The 20,308-nt window shown below is 42.9% G+C and overlaps 1 protein-coding gene across 1 annotated transcript; it reads right to left on the reverse strand.

The window, feature by feature from the left end:
* Positions 1-811: 811 nt before the first annotated feature.
* On the reverse strand, positions 812-11,403 carry LOC141944998 (5-hydroxytryptamine receptor 5A-like). The gene is made up of 2 exons (XM_074872333.1): positions 10,621-11,403; positions 812-1,640 (listed from the first exon to the last, which is right to left on the reverse strand). Exons 1-2 carry the CDS (start codon positions 11,401-11,403, stop codon positions 1,308-1,310), a joined length of 1,116 nt encoding a protein of 371 aa, XP_074728434.1. The 3' UTR covers positions 812-1,307.
* Positions 11,404-20,308: the final 8,905 nt, after the last annotated feature.

The following is a 20,308-nucleotide window of genomic DNA, read 5'->3' on the forward strand; positions in this document are numbered from 1 at the left end:
CTCAGAGATGCTGTGAGCATCCCCCCTCAGGGAAGGGGAGGAAATAAAACCCAGTGGAGGAACAAATACAGAGAGAGAGACTTGGCAGTATGCATGGAAATACTTATCTTTTAATTTATGTGTGTATATATTTTTGGGACAGGAGTGTTTGATAGATCTTGGAAAAACAATTTAAGGCCTGGTTTTGAGTCACTTTGGAGTTTCTGGAGTCGCTTAGATGATGGCATCAATACCCTTCTTACAGTAGGAGGAAGTTGATGCAAGCTGGCAGATTGTGGGCTTCACTCAGGTAGGGTGATGGGCACAACATTTATGGAGCGAGGACCCCAGAGAGCGCAGTGCAGATACTCACCTACCACTGCTAAGCAGCCACATGCTGCTGCCAGCAAACCCGGCGATTGAATACAACATGTTTGGTGTTTGTAACACAAATGCATGCTTAGTTTTATGGTAACGTGAAGTAACAATGCATACGGTCCCCCTGCACTTGGAGGTATCTTGAGCTCACCTGGGTTTCAGAAAACAGGGAGAGCCTGAGCCCTGCAGAGTAAGGGAGTACAATGCAGGTGAAAACTCCATGCTAGATCCTCCCCCTGTGCAAGCATGCAAGCATGTTCTCAGTAGCTCTGAATAATCTTGCACTTGGCTCTAAAATGTCACTTAACCCCATGGGACATAACTGACCTGTATTTCACCAAGACTTCCCACCAGGCTCTAGCTCCTTGCTGGAAACACGCAGCCCTTCAATCACACTAGGGCGTGTTTTTGAGCTGCTTAGTCATCCATTTTAATTTCACATCAATTCAACAACTGATTGAATCCAGCATGTTTATTCCCTTCCACATAAACCTCAAAAATGAAGCCGGCATCCTGCCCATATCACAAACATTTCAGTGTTGTTCAATCAGCAGTTCCCACTGGTGCCTTTGCTAATGATGAGAGCGCTACAGAATGGCACCTGTAGCTGGTTAAAGATCAGTCCAGTTAGATTTGAGAGTCATGGTATTATGCACATACAGTGCTTCACTTGCAGACCTTAACACATGTTGATTCAAAGAGCAGATGGGAGTTTTTCACTGCTTCAATCTTCTTTGCCTAACCCTGGTGTAGCATATATGTATTTCCAAGGGGGAACTATAAATTGTCAGTAGGTTTATAGACAAACATCTTCCATCTTCTTTTTCATTGTTCCTAAATCCCCTCAAGTAGCTCTTGTGCATGAAAACTGTACATATCACAGGCATGTTTCCCTCAAGAAATCTCTGTATTATGCAATAAAGGAATCATTTTCTCCTCTGTGTCCCCTTTTATCTCTGCTTTACAAAAAGGTTCTTGAAGGCATTGTTGTAATTTTTGTTAAATGCTGTATAAATGAGAGGATTAAAGAAAGAATTGGAGTAGCCAAGCCAAAGAAAGATGCTTTTCCAGACGGGTGGGATGTTGCAGGAACAGAGGGGACTTATTAATTCTGTGATGAAGAAAGGGATCCAGCACAGTACAAAAACTCCAATTAAGATGCCAACCATCAGAGCTGCCTTTTTCTCTTTCTGTTCTCTCCATGTTTCTCCATCTGTCTGGAAAGTGATAGCTGCATGACGAGCTGTAAACACCATCTGTGGTTCATGCGAAGCTTCCTTCACCTCAAAACAAAAGCAAACACGGATTCTTACCAAGACAATTTGTTTGAGTGAAGTATTACTTTTACATGACAGCACGACATCTGTGCACCTACCACAAAAGGCCCAACTCCATTCCTTCCATGCTAAAAGAACAAAAATGCCCCAGAGTGCCAAAATTACCAGACTTCTCATTATGTTGGAAAAGCTGCTGTGACTGACAAACAAAGCTAAATAAAGAGTAACTGATGCCATGTGTGTTGTGGGCATTCTTTTTCAGTTTATTTTACTGGATGCCTTGATACCTAGTGGGAAATCAGGTTGTTAAGGAAGGCTAACAAAGGCACATGCCCACGGCCTATCCTAAACCAGACTCTCCTACACGGCTACATGACCTTTAGGGTTTTTCAGACCTGCATCGTAAATGAATTTCATTCCATTGCAGGCCCTGTGGGTGATTTCCCAATGGTATTAGGAAGGGACCTGCAACAAATGCCTGCTCGTCGACTATGAGATAAAGCTACTTTCTTCAGCCTAACTGCCTGAACACAGAGCTCAAAATCCCATCTCTGGTGGGTGCAGGAGCTTGGCACTACCACTTGTTCTGCAGAAGGGACAGAGCATACTGCAAAAAAACCAGCTAAATTTGCAGGAAAAATTTTCCGTCTTAATGAAATAACAGGATTTAAATTAAAGGAAAGTTTTAAGACGTTTGATCTTTGGAAAATGCTGATATTTCATTACCACCAAAAATCATAAATGCCTGAAATAAAATTGAATACTTTTGAAATATTTCAGTGGGAAGTAAACCCAACAAGAAGAGTCCCTTATGAAAGACAGCACTCAGGTGCCTTCTGCTCCTCCTTGACAGAGGCTGTCTCACCCCAGGCACTTCTTCCTGCTGGAGAGGGATTGAGCAGTGTATCACACCAGCTGCGGCCTGGTCACTCTGCCAACACACTATATGACAATGGGTGCATGAGGATGCACCTGAATGATGTATCCTCAGGCACTGTGCCACCAGTTTGAATTGACTTATGAAATACTCTGGTAGTAATCAAAAAAAAGCTTTGATGGAGAAGCAGCATTTCCTGGTCCTCACTTTCTCTCTTCTGTCACCTGTCTCTTATTTCACTCAGATCTACTTGTTGTTCTCACAAAAAGTACTCCATTGCCAGCAAAACACCATTTCATTCAGCCTTCAGTTCAAACTGTGGGTTCAGCAGAAGTTACACAAAAGAGTGGAAAACGTCAGCTGCTCCAGGCAAGATGGTGCTTCTTGTCTCCTCCTCTCTCTCTAAGGGCAAGACATTCATCTGTGCAGTGAGAACAGCACAGTGCTCTGGGTGGCAGTGAGACTGTGGCAAATAGGTTCTGGGCACAAGCTATTCATGTGCTTAGAGTCTGATCAGAAGAACATACTCCCTTGCAATTTTAATCGGAAGATTAAAGTTATCTGTGAGTGTAAAGTTCTTCTAGGCACTACAGTTATGAAGAGAGTGGAATAAAATAAACAGTTTGAGGATGCAACCTGAGGCTCTAAAATTTGCCTAAGCGATAATTCACAGGCACTGCAAGACTTTGACACCACTCCAAAGATGGCTTGTTGTTGAATTAGCTACATATTCCACATATGTGTGCCACCTTTGTGCAAGCTTTATAATAGATGGAGGGCCTCTATTCAATGAGCACAGCAACTCAGAGAAGGAAGCACTGGCAATGGCCAGACAATCACTCTTCAAGATGGATATCCCTGTCTTCATCCTCAGACACGAGCCATGGCTGCAGAATGGAAGAGCAGCAGATTATGGGCACAGGCAAATAATGGAGGAAAATGAAAATCACATCTGTCCTGACAATTAAAATGGGACACCCCTCACGTAGCAAGGATCACACCATTTGTCTGCAGAAGGACTTACTCTGCACATCCTTAATCACACTCTGCAAAAAGGAATGAATGTATGACATAAGGACAAATTTGTGACAAGCAACCCTGAAAGATTACGTCTTAGCCCTGAGGAATAGCTACATAAGTATGCCTCTTGGGAAGAGTCATACAAAGGACTCTGTCACTAGCATCGGGCATAGCTGGGTACTGTATTTAACCTTCAACTCTTACTCAGAAGGCAGAGCTTCCAGTGTGCCATCACCAAATCAGAGCCTTTTCTTTTCAGTACTTCAGGTTTTAGGTTTATGACTGAACCACAGAACTTACTAGTAGCGACTCTTTTATCACTTAATTTCATGTTGTGAGAAGAAGGTATTTAATTTATTTAGATAGAAGATATCACAGTCCTCAGGTGTTTTCCCTAATGAAGCATGCATTTACAGCCTGGTCAAGCTCCTGCTGAAATCAGAGGAGTTTCCACAAACTCCAATGGTTGTTAGATCAGGCTTCTGAATACTAAACAGCAAGTGAAAATAGATCATGGTATTTTTTGTAAATTACAGGACAGCAGTTGTTTTCCTAGCTACATAATTTCTACTTTCTCTGTTGTCACGGGTGTTTTTTCAATTATTTTTTGACTAGTTCTGCCTGGGACTTCTGTATAATATTGTAATAACAACAATAATAATAATAATAAAAGTGCAAATAGCAGCCTGATGCTTTAGGAAAAATAATGGGATCTCTCATGGAAACTTCCATTAAGTAAACTGTGTAAATATCCCTGGCAGACTGGAGATATTTTGCTTCAATTTTCCATAAGAAATCCTTTGAAAAGGATGCACAAAACGATCTCGAAAAGGTAACCAGTACCCCTGCTCAGCAAGGTCCTTCAGCCTGTGCGTTCAGCAGGACTTCCCGAAGCATTTAAACCTTGGAAGCTGTATGAAAGCTCAGCTTTCCATGATCATCAGTGTCCAATGCTCACCTTGTACGCTCGTTCCCGCTGACCAGCCGCACACGCTGTGAGCGACACTCTCCATCAGGCTCGCCCGCCACAACACCTGCCTCTCGGGCACTCCCAGCATGGGGTACCATTCCAGGTGCCAACCCCCAGCGCGTGCGCTGCCACCTGGCAGACCTGCGAGCCACTGGCCAGCTGCTCCTGGCTCCCACTGTTGCAAAGGGGACCAGACTTTACAGGGGGTTTCTAGCGAGGCCCTGTGCTCAACGCCCCTGTGCTCAACGCCCCTGCACGTGCGTCAGCTTTGCGGCACTGTGCTCCCTCCCTGCCTGGTCACCACATACACCTACTACAGGACTGCCAGCACCTCATCCCCGCTGTGGGGACTGATTCATCAGGGGACAAACCCACTAGATTTTTAAAGTTAAACACAGATGTAATCTGAAGTGCCATTCATATCAGAAAATATGTATCAGTACAGATTTCAAAACTGAGAAAGTCCAACTTTTCATTATAATTTCAAATTTTTTGATTTCTATTGCTCTCTCTGTGATTTGCTGCAGACCTGACTCATCTCCCTGGCCTGGTTGGTGCCAGATTATCCTTGCTACAACTATCAGCCCCCAAGACTATGTTGTCAAGGCTGTTTGTTATAAGCCAACCCACACAAAGTAGTACCACACGCTGTTGTGGTACACAGTGCTGGCAGGGGAACCATGCTAAAGGATTCCCCCTTACGCAGGCATGGGGTAATCCACCGTAATTTGGCGTTGTCTGAAGAAGAGCACAGGCCAAAAAGATTATGTAGCTGCTTTCCAGCCTTGCCAGTTGTGATTTTCTTGAACTAAACACAGCTCTGACCATACCAAATCTGCAGTTTTTGGTGCCAATCCTGGAGGCTTTGCATGACTCTGATTCCTAATGTAAGTCACAATACCTGACTGTTATCCCTGTGCCACATGGAACAAAGGACAAGCCCAGTATAAAACCTTTCCTCCCATTTTAGGCCTACTGATGAGCTCTAGTGAGCAGGCTGTGACAGGGAAAAAGGTGGTCACAGACTGTAAATTAAAGCAATCCATGAGGATGTCTTAGTTTATACTGGGAACACCTCTCATATGAGAGCATCTCTGCACACTGTCTCACTCGGTGGCTAGCAGCACACTACGCCCCAGGCACAGATTTCCTTCCCTTTGCCCAGGCTCTGCTCCAGGACCTGCACATTAGGAGCAGTGGGGAAAAAAGCTGATATGAAAGGACTGCTACTCTGAGGCCAGAATTAGGTTCTGAATTCATGAAATCAGCTCTTTCCAGGACAACAGGCTCTGAGAAGTGCAGACATGACTGCTTTCCAAAGAATATTATAAAGAGAGTTAAATGAAGTAAAAGAGCTCTCAAGTACAAATTCTTCTACAGACAGAAAGGAGTTTGGTTTTAGTTTCAGAATTCATTCTTCTGATCTTCTTGATCAGCAGTTACAGTTCAATGCCACTTCTGTTGTTTGTCTGTCCCCAGTAAATTACTTCTACTGAATGGCTGTATGTTCCTAGAGCTGTATGTTCCCAATTCCTGTGCTCCTAGCAGTGTTATAAAAAACAAGCCCCCAAGGAGCTTCTGATGAAATCACTTGATTTAAAATGTTCCTTATAGTTTTAATGATTGTTATTACTGGTCCTTCATGGCAGGTACTGTGTATGTGTTTGTACTGTACCTCCAGGGTCTGCGATAACAAAAAAACAGTAAAGATGATAAATATTAATCAAATCTGGCTTACTACCACAAATTCAGAGTTTTGTCTATTACAGTGTGGTTCAGCACAGATCATTACTGCCCCAGTGCAGCTCTGGCATACTTCTTGCTCTTTGAACAAGAACACAAGAAACTGAAAAGCACAATGAAGGATCAAAACATGGGAATGTCTAGACTTTCTGGGATGCTCCACCAATATGACAAACAGTACATTTGATAGGGAAAAGAACAGCTGCTTTCTCTCACAGGATTTTCTTCTGCTGTGAGCAGGAATAGCTCTGCATTTCTCCTAGGAAATCACTAGCCACTCCGCTTTGTTTCCTGCCTCACCTTTCTCCTGACATCTGCTGCCACTCTTTTGGACAGTTGCACTTTGCTTCCTGACCCATCTCTTCTACTTGTGGAGTCAGAGGCAGAAATAAGAAATAAAAAGCCTGTGTCTCCTTCAGAGAAGGAGAATCTGTTTTCTCTCCCATATTGTCCTGACTGGTTACGTGGGTTGCAGAGGCTGAACAGGCCAAGGTGCAGAACAACACTGCACTGTTGGAGCTCTGGGGCCTGATACGATCTAAAGCGGGAAGGACTCTCACAAAACTGATAAGGTTTGGATCAGACCTAATTACTCATACACTATACAAGGTACTTTGAGAGGGGAGAAGGAAAAAAAAAAACCCAACCATCAACAGAACTTGATTTTTAACTCCTTACATGGAAATTTAATCCCAACTCTGCAATTGCTACATGTAAGTAATCCTGACATTCAGATTCTGCCATGCTTGGTTTTGCTGGGCAAAGCCTATGCTACAAGTGACTTCATTGATTTAAAAGGGCACTATCCAGCAGTATCTGCCATTTTCCAAGCAGCCTCATTTATTTCAATTGGATTATTTACAGAGAGAATTATTACTTACTGTCAACAAGGTGTGACAGAGTCTAGCTCTCTGTCAGTGATGGTATGTCACTAGTTTTTTTGCGAAGGCCACTCACATCAGTATTGACTGGAAAATCCATGTTTTAAGGAGTTTCATTATTAGGAAACAAATAATTATAAAAGCACCGGCCTAATTTAGGGTCCCAATTCTGCAATTTTTTTGTTTCAAGGGAAAGTAAGAAACAAGCTCTTATTGAAACTAGAAGCACCTCAGATGTTTCATGTCCATCTCCCTCACCTGAACACTTCAAAAAGTGTTTTTCAAAAACACAAATAAAATTTTAACCAAAAATGACTCAGAATAGTTATTTTGTAACTGTTCTATTCTACACCTCTATTAGAGTATAGAAACATAACATATGTATGCCAACTCTCAGCTTGGAGACAACTGCCCTTTCTCTGTGTATATATATATACATATATATATACAGACACATATATATACACAGTGTGTATGTGTATACATATATATATACACAGTGACAACCTGCAAAGCACTTTGGCACCTGGCTCTGTTGCCTGAAAAGCACTGTACAAAAACATCAAGGTACCATCATAATTGTTCCACTTGGTGCATCGGTTTCTTCGAGGCATTTCTACTGGCATATGAGTAGTATGACCTCAAAAGTTTTCCTCCTTAAATTAACTTGCTAGAATTGATCAGCTGCACTGCTGGGTATACCTCAGGCTATACACTGCAGCCTTGGCACGCAGTTCCAATCCAGCGCTACCGGACAGCTAATTCCCAAGCACAACACGGACGTCTCTCCCAGCAGGGATCACTGCTGTGACTACCCACCTCCAGCCTGGGAAGCACTGCCAGCCTTTGACATCGGCTGCCAAAAGCCCCTCTAACGTTACTCAGAACAACCGGTGCAGGGCACCCGCGGTGAGAACTGACAGAGATGCAGGATGCACTTCACACCCAGAGTAACAGTGACAAAAGAAAAATGTTGCAAGGGTGAGACTGACAGGTGGACATTCTCAGAGAAGGAAGGGCTGAAAGAAAGTAAAGGTAGGAGAGACATTAGATGAGAAAGAAATGGAGAATTAGAGCAAGTAGATGAGCAGAACAAGGTAAGTGGAACAGAATTTGCCCCATCAAAGAGGACAGTGATGACACTGACACCTTAATTACTCCTGGATATGGAGAAGCAAAGCTGGATCACCTCACCAGGTTTGCCACATACCCTGGTAACATTATCTTTGTGTTTGCATGTTAAAAGAAAAATAGGTTTTGCCAAAGGAACAGTAATGATGTGTTTGAAGATTCCTCTCCAGAATTCACTGGGGAACTGCTACTGTTCCTGGGGACATGATGGACCAATGTCATGGTTTATACTGGTTAGAGGTGTTGCTCCTATAAGCTTAAATGAGATCAGGCTAAAACTCTATGAGCAAGTCTCAGTCTCTTAACTTAGAAAGAAAACTAAGGAGAAACACATCCCAAATGCCAGCTTCCTTGATCCACAGGTTCATTTAACATACACATGTGCAGCTGGGCATCAGCTCTTCCTTTAGATGATGAGTAAAGGGTTTGCACGTGCAAAGTCACAAAAGTCTTTTTATTTAAGCCAGCAAACAAAGCTGCTGGGACAATGGTTGCCATTATATATCAACTGCAGATCAAGAATCACTGTTATAAAAGGAGAAGGCAATATGTCAATCACTGCAAATATAAGAAAGATGAAGAACTGCTGGCTTGAGGATTTGCTGCTATTCCAATAACAGCTATACTGGCAACCCCTCCAAAATGGGTATTCAGCTCACACTGACAGGAGCTCTTTTGTCAGTATAGCCTAGACCAGCTCCCAGACACTGCATCAGCAAAAAGCACTTACCTGCCAGCCTAGCTGTGCCCACGCAAGGGCTTTTGCAGACAGAACTGTGACAATTAGGAGCCAGACTTTCTTCATGTTAAAACTGACATATCAACAATGTGTCTCTGTATAAGCTAAAACTTAAGCAGCAATGCCTCAGCTCATTTAGCATCCCAGAATTTTAGATTTCAAACAACTAGTCCTGTATGTGTGTATGTAAAAGATAAAGCATGCAAAACCACTCCAAATATTGTTAGCTTGTGTGCTTGGAATGATTATACATTAACTCCCAGCAACACATTCATCATACTTAGAACAGCTTGGAAAGAAATTTGGTGCAAACCAGGGATGAAGGCCATAGGAGAAAAAAACAAGAAAGCCAGTAGAGAAAACATTCTCATCTTTTCTAACATATTTTATGCTTTTGCATAGAAGACAGCTTCCTAAATCAATTGATATTAAAAACATCTTCAAGACATTATGATCCAAACCTGCAAGTCTGACTGCATATAATTGCCAGTGCTGTCACCTCTTCCTAGAATCAGGGGACACATCCTATCTGTGACCAAAATAACATGTTTGCTACTGTGACTCCAAATCAAAGTTAGAGGGATTTAGCAGAGGAGTGAGGCTCTGCAGGATTAGCCCCAGTTGAACAGAAATATTCCACGTCTCTTTAGGTATCTCTAACATCCATACAGCTCATCTTTTGTTATTGGGGAAGGACTGGACTTCACCAAGTACAACATGGAATCACAACAATGTGCAGTAATGAATCATTTCCACGGGTAGGAGTGAGAGTAAGAGTATGTGACAGAAAGTGGAGAGAGTTTACAGAGAGCACTACCGAACACCCTGGTGACATGGCATGGGTGACAGCATTGTTATGCAAAGAGCCTGACTTAATGGGACACAAGGGGCCAACCCCAACCCATCCGCAGGGACACAGCTTTCCTGTCAGCTAGGCGTATCCCCAAAATGAATGAGAGCTCCCACATGACTAGGGCTTTGCAGGATTACAGGCAATATTTGGGGTAAAGAAGGAGGAGGATGTGGTTTTTAAGACAGCTGGTAATTTTAAAATAGAAACAATGAATTGTTCATTGCTTCAATACTATGCAGTGAGCAGTATGTTCCCAGTAAGGTCAAGATAAAATAGCCCAAGCACATAAATAAAGTGTATAATTTGCTTATTAAAATCTATTTAGACACTGATAGATCCCACACGAAGTCCGTGCTGGTAGATGAGTGTGCATGCATTTACTCTGTACATGACCTAGGATCTGCTTCTGTCTGTTTACCCCATCAACACTGTAAAAAAATAAAGAGGAAAAAACCCCAAGGAATGGCAAATTCAGACTAAAGAGACATTTTTAAATGGCTCTCCAGACTGGCAGTGAATGCACCTGTCACTTGCTCTTATGGCACACCTAAGAAACAAATGTGAATAAAACTCTTCTCCAAGGGTGGTGCTTTTTGACTGGCTAATTACCACTCCCATCCAGTCTGTACCAGAGCTAAATTCACACAAGAGCCCAAGGGTACATCTCAATCTTCTTGCTGTGCCGAAACCACCGACACAGGGGTGATGGCTGGGAGCAGATGAGAAGCAGGAACGCAGGTGCCTGGGGGAGGCAGTGGGGGGTTCTCCTTACCTGGGGAGCCTCGGGCAGGGGCACCACGGCGTTCCTCCTGCGGCCCCCCATGCGGAACTTGGCCGCCTTGTAGATCTTCCAGTAGACAAAGAGCACCACGCAGAGGGGCAGGTAGAAAGCCCCGCCAGTGGAGACGATGGTGTAGGAAGGCTCCTGGCTGACCTGGCAGCGCTCCTGCTCGGGGCTGTAGGTCTCCCCCCAACCGAAGAGGGGGGCGAGGGAGATGGCGGCGGAGAGCGCCCAGGTGAGAGCGATCATGACGTTGGAGATGCGGCGGCGGGTGAGCAGCGTGTACTCCAGGTGGCGGGTGATGGACCAGTAGCGGTCCAGGGCGATGGCGGTCACGTTCCAGATGCTGGCTGTGCAGCACAGTACATCGAAGCAGACCCACACGAGGCACAGCTCCCGGCCCAGCCGCCACCGCCGCCCAGCCGACAGCTCCTTCACCAAGCTCAGCGGCATCACCAGGGCCGCCACCAGCACATCCGACACTGCTGTGGAGGCCACGAGGTTGTGGGGCACCCGGTGGAAAGCCTTCACTCGCAGGATGGTTGCCAGCACCAGCAGGTTCCAGAGGAAGGTGGCCACGGTCAGGAGCACCAGCAGGGTCAGGATGAGGATGGTGAAGATGGAGAAGGGCTCCCGGCCTTTCCACGCGCTGCCACCCACCAGCGCGGAGGCAGCCAAGGAGCCGTTGGCATCCACACTGCCCGACGAGGTGTTGGCGCCCATGTTGGCCTGACACTGGCCCCGTGGGGTGCAGGGGCTCACGGTCTCCGCCATGCCCGGGACTGGGGCTCAGCCTCTCACTACTCCCGCACACGAACACTCTCCCCCTTCCCAGGCCGCCTGCAGCCCCGGCACCGTTGCTGCCGGCGAGCGGGCGCCCACACTGGGCCTCCCCTCAGCGGCCGCCCGCCATGTGCCGCCGCCTCAACGCAGCCCGCGCATCCCCCCGCGGCGCCGCCGGGCACCCGCTGCCGCCCGCGCCCGCCGCTCCTCACGCCCATACCGGGCGGCTGCGGCGCCGGCGAGGAGGCTCGCCGGGACCGCGGCGAGGGGCCGGCACGGGGAGGGCGGCACCGCCGCTCCCGCCCCGCCCCAGCGGCCGCCTCGGGGGCGGTGGCGGAGCCCCTCCGCGGCAGGCGGCCCGCTCCGGTGTGGCGGGAGGCGCCGCCTCCGCCGGCTTCTCCCCACAGCCCCGCTGAGGGGACGGGACGCCCCTTTCACCTCACGGCCCCCGTGAGGCGGCGGGACACCCCCTCTCCCCACGGCCCCTGCCCGCCATATCCCCTCAGCGCTCCTGCCAGAGCGTCGCCTCACCTCGAGCAAGCGGCCCCTTCCCGCCGCCGCCGGGCGCAGCCTGCAAAGGTCGGTGACGATTTTAGTGCTGAGCACAAGTTATTTCTAGGCTGCAGCGTTCAAATGGGAATTTTTCCAGTTAAACAACAACAGCAAAAATCTCTGTAATTCTCTTTAAGTGGCCGGGAACATCTCCAACTTTAGGTCGGTTTATGGCACAATTTCTTTACTTAAGGGCATGTGCCCAGCCTCTGAAAACGCGCCTTTCTCCTGGCCCTTTCCAGTAACTACTCTCAAAATCAAGATGTTTCAAAAATGATTTTAAACCTGTTACACAACATCTTTTAAATCTGTAATAGATGTTAACAGGGTGGTACACATAAAGGAGACACAGCAATGAGCTTTTTCACTTCCTGAGTGATAAAGGGTGACAGGATCATATAGCAACCTGGGTATTATATTTAAGGTTTGTTTAAGTTATTCTATTTAAGGTCTTTGGGAGGTATCCTTTATCCCAGCCTGCTTTCATTCCTGGGGTCCTTTACAATGCGTTTACCCCAGCATTTCCACCCCATTTTTTTCCTTTTAGTCCATTACCAGTACTATTTCAGTGGGAGTTACTGGACAAAACACAGGCTCTTTTACCTTACCAGGTCATATGCTGCTGCTGAGAAACCTCCAAAGGGGTTTGAAGTTGTTGAGGGTCATCAAATAAGATCAAAGAAGGTCAGTGAAGTTTGTTTCCCTGCAAATAGCAGCACACCTACAGTCACAGACTGTAATGGGGCAGAGTTTGGGGACAGGAGGTTTGTTGCTCATTTTTGAGGTATAGAAGGAGTATTTTCTGGGCCAGAATACTCCTGTCTAAATGAATACTGCTCAAATCAATGTTCTCCACTTGCATTCACATTCACTGAAGAAACAGCACTATCTGACAAAACACAAACTTCTTACAGCACCACTGTTACCCACAGCAAGCAGGGTCCAGCTTGCCTTACTCAGGGAACCCAACTTCAAATGCTGGAACAATATTACTGAAATTAAAGACAGTGGCTGCAATCAGAATAACCAGGCTGCTTTACGGTTAACTTTTGGATGCCGCCTCACTCACCAGATGTACAATAAAGCAAATAAATATATTCATTATACTGCTGCAGGTTAAGCCTAAAGCAGCATCTGAAACAATTACACATTGGTAAAAATTTGTCAGTGTTGGCAGATACATGTGACTGCTTCACAAGCAGCTTCGCATGCTTTGTCTTCATATTGCTCCTTTCTAATTTGTGGTTCATTTTGTTAGTTAATGCCACTTCTAAATGCCAGCTAAAGAATTACTGAACAACACTTTATTCCTTTAAAAGGCACCCGGACCTAAAAGCAGTAAGGGAAAGAGATAAAAAAGCCCTTTCACTTCTACATGTTTCAACAATTGTCAGTCCAATTCTGTGAACTTAATAAAGGAATAAAGTAATCTTGTCACCATTTGAATAACTCAGGTATTAAAGAAAGACTGCAAACAACAGACACAACTCAGACTAACTGCAAAAGTTTCATGTTTAGGGGCCCAAATGGGCCAGGATATGATCCATTTGTTCCTGCTCCTGCAGGAAATTTTCTTTTTCTTGTGTGAGGGTACTTCATTTGTGGGTTGCAGACTATGCGTAGGCCACCATTAAAGCAGCCCAGATGATCTCAAAATCCTCCTTTCCTGGAAGCCGTATGTGCCATCCCTCTACTCCCGCTATTTATTATGTGTACATTATGTCCCACATCTGGATAGTTACATTGCAGTTCACACATCAAATGCATTGAAATCTCCCACTTTTTCTTCCTGCTTGGCTGAAATAAACTAGTCCTATAGTACAGAAGCATGAATAAAGTCTCAAAGGGATTTATTTTTTCTTGATAATTACCCCACTGCTGTCTTGTCCTGTGAATGCAAAGGCTTAGTGCTCCTCAAAGATTGCTATGGCAACAGATTACAATGTCTCAGAAACCAGGGTACACTTTGAAAAAGAGAAGAGGGAATTTTAAAAAATGAGGAGACTTGCATATATTCACATATTCTAAATAACATAAAAGCAAATAAATATTGCATGAAATGATTAAAAAAAACCAAGAGACAAAACTAAAACATACTTTTCTTCTTCTACTGAAACTAAAGGAGGACCTAGTTTACTTTAAGTACAGTTAGAGTATTACAAATTGCTCTCATGTCAAACTGCAATGAAAACACTGAAAATCCTTTGTTTCATTCACTGATACTTTTCAATGACTTCAGAAACTCCAGTCTGCATCTTCATAGTTTCTTTTTTCAACGAGGTATGGCAGCGTGTATCCTCAAAAGATAACTGATATCACCAACTGCTTCATTGCTCTTAAAATAGGTAAATAAATATGTGACTAAGGACTTGGAGCTAGATGATAGGATTAACAGTAAGTACAAAATATCATCTTTCCATCTGGATGTTTGGAGCTTTGTGGGCTGAGAAGTCTGAGGGATGCAAAACACAAAAGGTTGGAAAATAGTAATCTGCTTATAAGTGTAAGAGTAGAAATACTTTACATCTTCCCTTGCACCTGTTCTCACTTCTCCCTCGTGACCTGCGAATTGCTAAGAAAAGGACTTGTGACAGAGGGGAGGAACTGCAAAATGTATTTCCTAGTCCTTACCACCTTTCCAAATGCCACCTGCAAAACTCACTCTTCTGGCTGCAGATGTTGAAATGAATCTCCTCAGACTCAGTCTTGTCATAATTTTAATTTTTTCTGTCAGTCTGAAAGTTCTTATCTTAGCTTAACCCTCCCCACATCCTTACAATTCCTGTCCAAGCTCCCCTTTGTACAGCTGTGCTAAAGAAGTGGCTGTCTTCACCAGACAGCAGCTACCCAGGCCAGCTTCATTAGAGCTCTCTGTTTTCAAGCACTTTCAAGGACAGTATGCTGCTTAGGAACAGCTTTGGAGCATGATGATTCATCCAGATAACAGAATTTCAGCTCATTATGTGAAGTGATGCTGTATTTTTTATAGCAAATATATAACATTTAAATATAGTTTACGTTTTTCAAAAGTTTGCTTTTATCTGTTGGAGATAGAGACAGATTATTTTCAGACCGTTATAAAGGAACTACACTGAACTTGACTGTTTTGACTCATTTTCCAGTTTTTTAGATACAAAAGTCCTATGAGAGCTTCTAGTGGCTGCAGTTTTATTCCATCCTCTCATCTCTGCTAGCTCTTTAATAGAACATCAGCCTCCTCTATAAAGTATTTTTCATAAAAATCAGTTATAAAAATCCTGCAATTTGATAAATATCTAAAAAAAAACTCAGCTCAAGGGAAGAACAAGCCCTCAAAAGCCCTTTGACAGCTGGTTCCATATTTTTATGATTGAAAATGTGATGGAGAATCTAGATGTCACATAAATACTAGCTAGTACTGATTTTATTAATGAGCAAATCTTTGACAGGATAATTTCCATTCAAGTATCAGTTTTATGTAACCTATGAGGATGCGAGCCACTAAGCGCAAGGTTTTCAAACACAAGGGGAAGTCAGCAGAGATCGGTATACCTGCATGAATTAGGTTTGCCACAGGGGCGTGTGCATGTATGTTAACAGATAATGAGTCCTAGTACAGCTAAGGCCAACACATGAATACAAAATGAATTATACAGCAGCAGATTTGCTAACATTAGGCTTTCCTCCTGTTAGAGTGGCCACATAAAAAAATCCCTCAACTAATAGTGTATAATTGAGTAAATCTGATTTGTTTGATCTTGACTATTGGCTTCTGCTACCGCCAATGATGTTGAGGAGGAGTCAGATTTTATTTTTTTTTTTAACTATTATCTTGACAAGACATGGGTTTTCCACTTGTGGATTTTAATATTTTAAAGTGTCAGATTTAAAGTTATTTAGGAATCCACATCCATTGATTGGTGTCCAAGAAAGTTGCGGTGCCCAAACGCCTCCGACTCTTGTTCCAGCTCACTTCAAACCTGCGCAGCAACTCTTTTTACACTTAAGTTTGGTAGAAACATCCTTCTTTCCTTGGACAGTGTTCAAAAAACCTTCCCTATATGGGCCACCTATTAATACTAACATAAAGCAAGGCGTTTGTATGAATTTACCATGAGTACAAGTTTGGAATGTGTATGTGTGTGGTTTATTTCTCTGTGCAATACTTTTGAATAGACAAGTTTCATACTCATAGAAAGAATTCTTTGAATGAGATTAACATTAATTAAAACCTGTATACCTTATTGATTCATTTGCATCTGCAATAGCATTGGTGCTATTAAGTATCCCTATTTACAAATAATCCCCTGATGAATTTATGTAGAAAGTGGGACAAAAAATTATGGAGAATTTACATAAAGTTACAGTAGCATATACTTGCAAAGCACCAGAAAAAGATTCATGAAATTTTGAAATGAAGTGGAAAATACAATGCTCAAATACTCATTTAGCACTTCACATAGTTTTGCTACAGGCCATCTGCAGCTAGGGCTTAGTAGAGGTCAAGGATTCTTTTCCTAGTATGAAAGAACCTCTTTTACTACTACAAGCCATTTGGCTGGCTTTTCTTCTACCACAATTAAGAGAGGAATGTAAAGGTATCAGTGAATACAATTTCTGTGGAAAGATGAAGTTGCTTTACTTTTTTTGTTTGGCCTTTTTTTTTTTTTTTTTTTTTTTTAAGCAATGTCATTTTAGGGTTACATTTATGCTCTCAAGTTACATTTTGTAGGTATTAGTGTTACTATGTCCCTTCATAAATTCATTCTCAGGTCTCTGAATAACAATTAGAGAAAGGTGCTGGGCAGAACTTACGTCCTACTCAAGTCTGTTTTCTCTTCCCATACAGAGAGAGTTTTATTGATTAGAAGTGACAATATATCAGGAACACTTATCCAGAGCTTGTAAGGAAGACTCAATAGCTCCTACAAATTCACATGGTCTGTCAACCCCTATGAGCAAACATCTAGGTTTAGTTATGTAGAGTAACACATTTAATATTCTTCTAATTCTCAACATTCATAGGTGAGGAGTTCAGAAAGCCCCGAGTGGCTAAATATCTTCAGATGACAGCCAATATAGAGGAGCATCGTAAGTAGTTTTGGAACTGTTATACAAGACTTTGCAGAGCCTATGATTTTCTCCTTTTTAATTCTGACCAACTGGGAAAAAATAGTAGGTGGTTATGTTTTTCAGTGTTGTAGTTTACAGAAGTGTTTGGGAAGATGGACTGCTATTGTAGAGTATGCTCAGATATTTTTTTGAAAGGTGAATGCAGTTCTTAAGCTGGATGACACCAATATAACAAAGTGAATGTGTGTCTAGACAGCACCCCAATTTTCCATTTGTCTTCCAGTCTCTTAACGGCATCCTTCCTCTACCTCTCCTCACAATTCCGTATCAAAAGTTTATTGTGGTGGCTAAGAGGAGGAAAAAAAAGGTAATTTCTTCCCCACGTGGCTGTGCAATAAAGAGATTTGACACAAGCAGCATTATAGTATTTATGACTTTGATGCAAGCCAGCAAATTTTTTAGAAGAGCATTCCAGTTCAAGAGGCTGGATTCTTATTTTCACAGCTCAACATCTTCTATAAATCTAGAGCAAACAAAAGCATCGGAAACAGTGGCATGAATTCTCCTGTCAAACCAAGCAGCTAAAATCCTGAGGGGAAATCAAGCTAGTAGAGCAAAAGTCAAGAGCAGAGACATTTTATTCTGCATGCTTGGCCAGTTGATTCTAGGCTTCTTTCAGCATCACTATTTTAGTTTGAAAAAAAAACCCCACCCACCCTGAAACAACCTACCTTTTAAGGGCTAATAACTGGCTTTTTTAGTTGTTAGGTTTTTAGATCTCTGTAAAGTCCCTTCTAACTTTTGGCAGGTTGAAGTAACTGGAGAACTATCTTCTTAACAGAACAGTGGTAGAACTAAAAACAAAGAGACCTGTGCTGTATCTTGTCAGTACTCTGCCTTCTTTCACAGGGGGAAGAAATTGGAGGCCTCTACTAAAATGTTATTTATTTTTAATCCTATAGTCCTTTTCATGCTTCCTGTGAGAGCTTGCTTCCCCTGAGCCTTAGATTACTGGCTTGAAAGCAAATCATTAGCGTTATCTAAAGCGTTGGTAGCTTACTTTGAGTCAACTCATATGTGAGACAAAAAGTCTAATTACTGTCAAATACAAACATGCTTCCTTACAGCAGACCTAAGTAGACAGTATTCCTGCTCTACACTGTCAATAAACAAGCCCTCTATCTGTGACATTCACCCTGAAAAATTTGATGGCAACACTTTCTGACTAGTCTTGTGCTTGTCTATAACTCGGGAGCGTTATGGCACAGGAAACTCATGACAAGATTTTTCATGATTATGAGCAGTAGCTCAGCAATGGAATTCTCCTTTATGGGTCTGTTCCAAGAACTGTCAAAAAAATCTTCCAGTTCAAGCAGGACAGTTTTGATCACCTCCTTAAGTGGTTTAAAGAGTCCAATTTCTTTGTCAAGGTTCTCAGAGAAAGAAGGCAATTTCTCAAGGCACACAATATTGGTCCCCAACCTATCAGTCACCGTTACGAGACAAGCCTTGAGAGTCTGATGGCTGAGGTCTATTAACTGCTCACAAGATTAATAGCAGGGTAAGTTGCAAAGGAAACGTTAGATTTCCAATCAGTCTGACAATCTTTTAAACTTCTTGCAATACCATAGTAGAATAGATGCTGCCCAATACACACAGGTATTTCATCAGAAACTATTTTTCATTTATGATTTCATAAACAGAAAGGTAACTGCATCTGAACAAGCCAGGAAGCTGAAGCCCTTCTCTTTCAATTCCCACTTAGTCTCATCTTAGGAATTTCTCTTCTGCTTAATCAGGAAATTACTGCGAAATAGCAGACTCTGTAATTATTACAGATTGTGCAGCCATTATACATCTAGAACGTTTAAGTAACAGCGTTAACTCTTTTTTTTTATGGTAACCTAGTACTACTCTAGAGCAATACCATCTGGTCTTTTAATCTTTCATAGATGATAGTTCAAAGATTTCTTTGTATTAGTGTACATAAGAAAATGCAAACCAAATACACCAGGAAAGACCTGTGCAGCCTTGTGCCAAACCCATTTTTCACTTGTCCTCATATCAGACTTCAGAAATGGACAGTGCCTCACCTCTTCCAAAGAAAAAACTGTGTGGAGCTGGAGGTTGTCTAGCTGCCTGGAAATCAGTCAGCCGCCTGGTCCCACAAGGAATGGCAACAGAAAAAGCAGTTCTCTGTGAAGCATATTTTTGCCTACCTTGAGAAGTGGCAGGAATTCTGAGGCACTTTTAAGCCCAACCGGTTCTGGCTACGCAGCACACGGTCAGACCTGTGCTGACTGACTGCGCCCATCACCTTGGCTTTTGTCCTGTTCCAAAAAAATACTCCACACTACTTCATTCACGCTGCTTGTGCCCACATAACCATGCTCTAATCTTTACAGTGGTTTACTGCAGCTTTGCTTACATCTCTTTACAAGTAATCACATTTGCAGTTCATCTAATGAGTCTCAGAGTTAACGTCACTATAATGTAAGTTAATTCCTGTTTAAGTAACTGCACAGCCTGCAGGTGTAGACAGAACCCTTCAACTATATGATGCTGTTATCTCAGAATTCTTAAAATGTGCTATTAATGGACATGAAAACTATTTTGATATCCATTATTTATAAATATATAGACAAACCCAGAATCAAAGATTAGAACTCAATGAGCCAGGCATCACGTACTTAGCACTGCTTACCCTTCAGAGAAGATTTTGCTTTTTCATTGCAACCCTGGAAGCATGAGACATTCAAATCCTAGTAACAAAATTAATCTACCTAAATATTTTGACATATCAATAGTTCTTAATATCTGACCAATGTTAATTAAGAATCTTGAAGAGCCCATTAGGGCTCAAAGTCAGCTGTTTCACAAAAAAGGGGAAAAAAGGCAACTCTCAGTTCTGAATGGTGGAAGCATTAGCAACAGAATGGTCATACTATTTTCCCAAAAAACTGATCTTGTTTCTCTAAGGGTGAAAAGGAAGTTTGCTAATGTTTTTCTGCAATACTTCAGTGCAGGTATCATAGTTTTAAATCTGACATGTCACTTCAAAGGACCTAAGGAATAACAGTCCATTTTATATCGGAATAACTACATATGCTTTTGGATTCATAGTTGGTCCTGGGTTACGTTTCAGATGTAAATTAAAAGCTGTCTAACTAATCACACAGGGCCCAGATTTCTGGATTCTGTGACATTTTAGTCTTTCCCTGCATTGATGGATGTACATTTTTGAAATACTATTGCCCACCACCATTGTTGCCTCATAAGAATTGTTACCTGC

This window comes from Strix uralensis, chromosome 6 (assembly GCF_047716275.1).
Source record: "Strix uralensis isolate ZFMK-TIS-50842 chromosome 6, bStrUra1, whole genome shotgun sequence".
Classification (NCBI taxonomy): Eukaryota; Metazoa; Chordata; class Aves; order Strigiformes; family Strigidae; genus Strix; species Strix uralensis.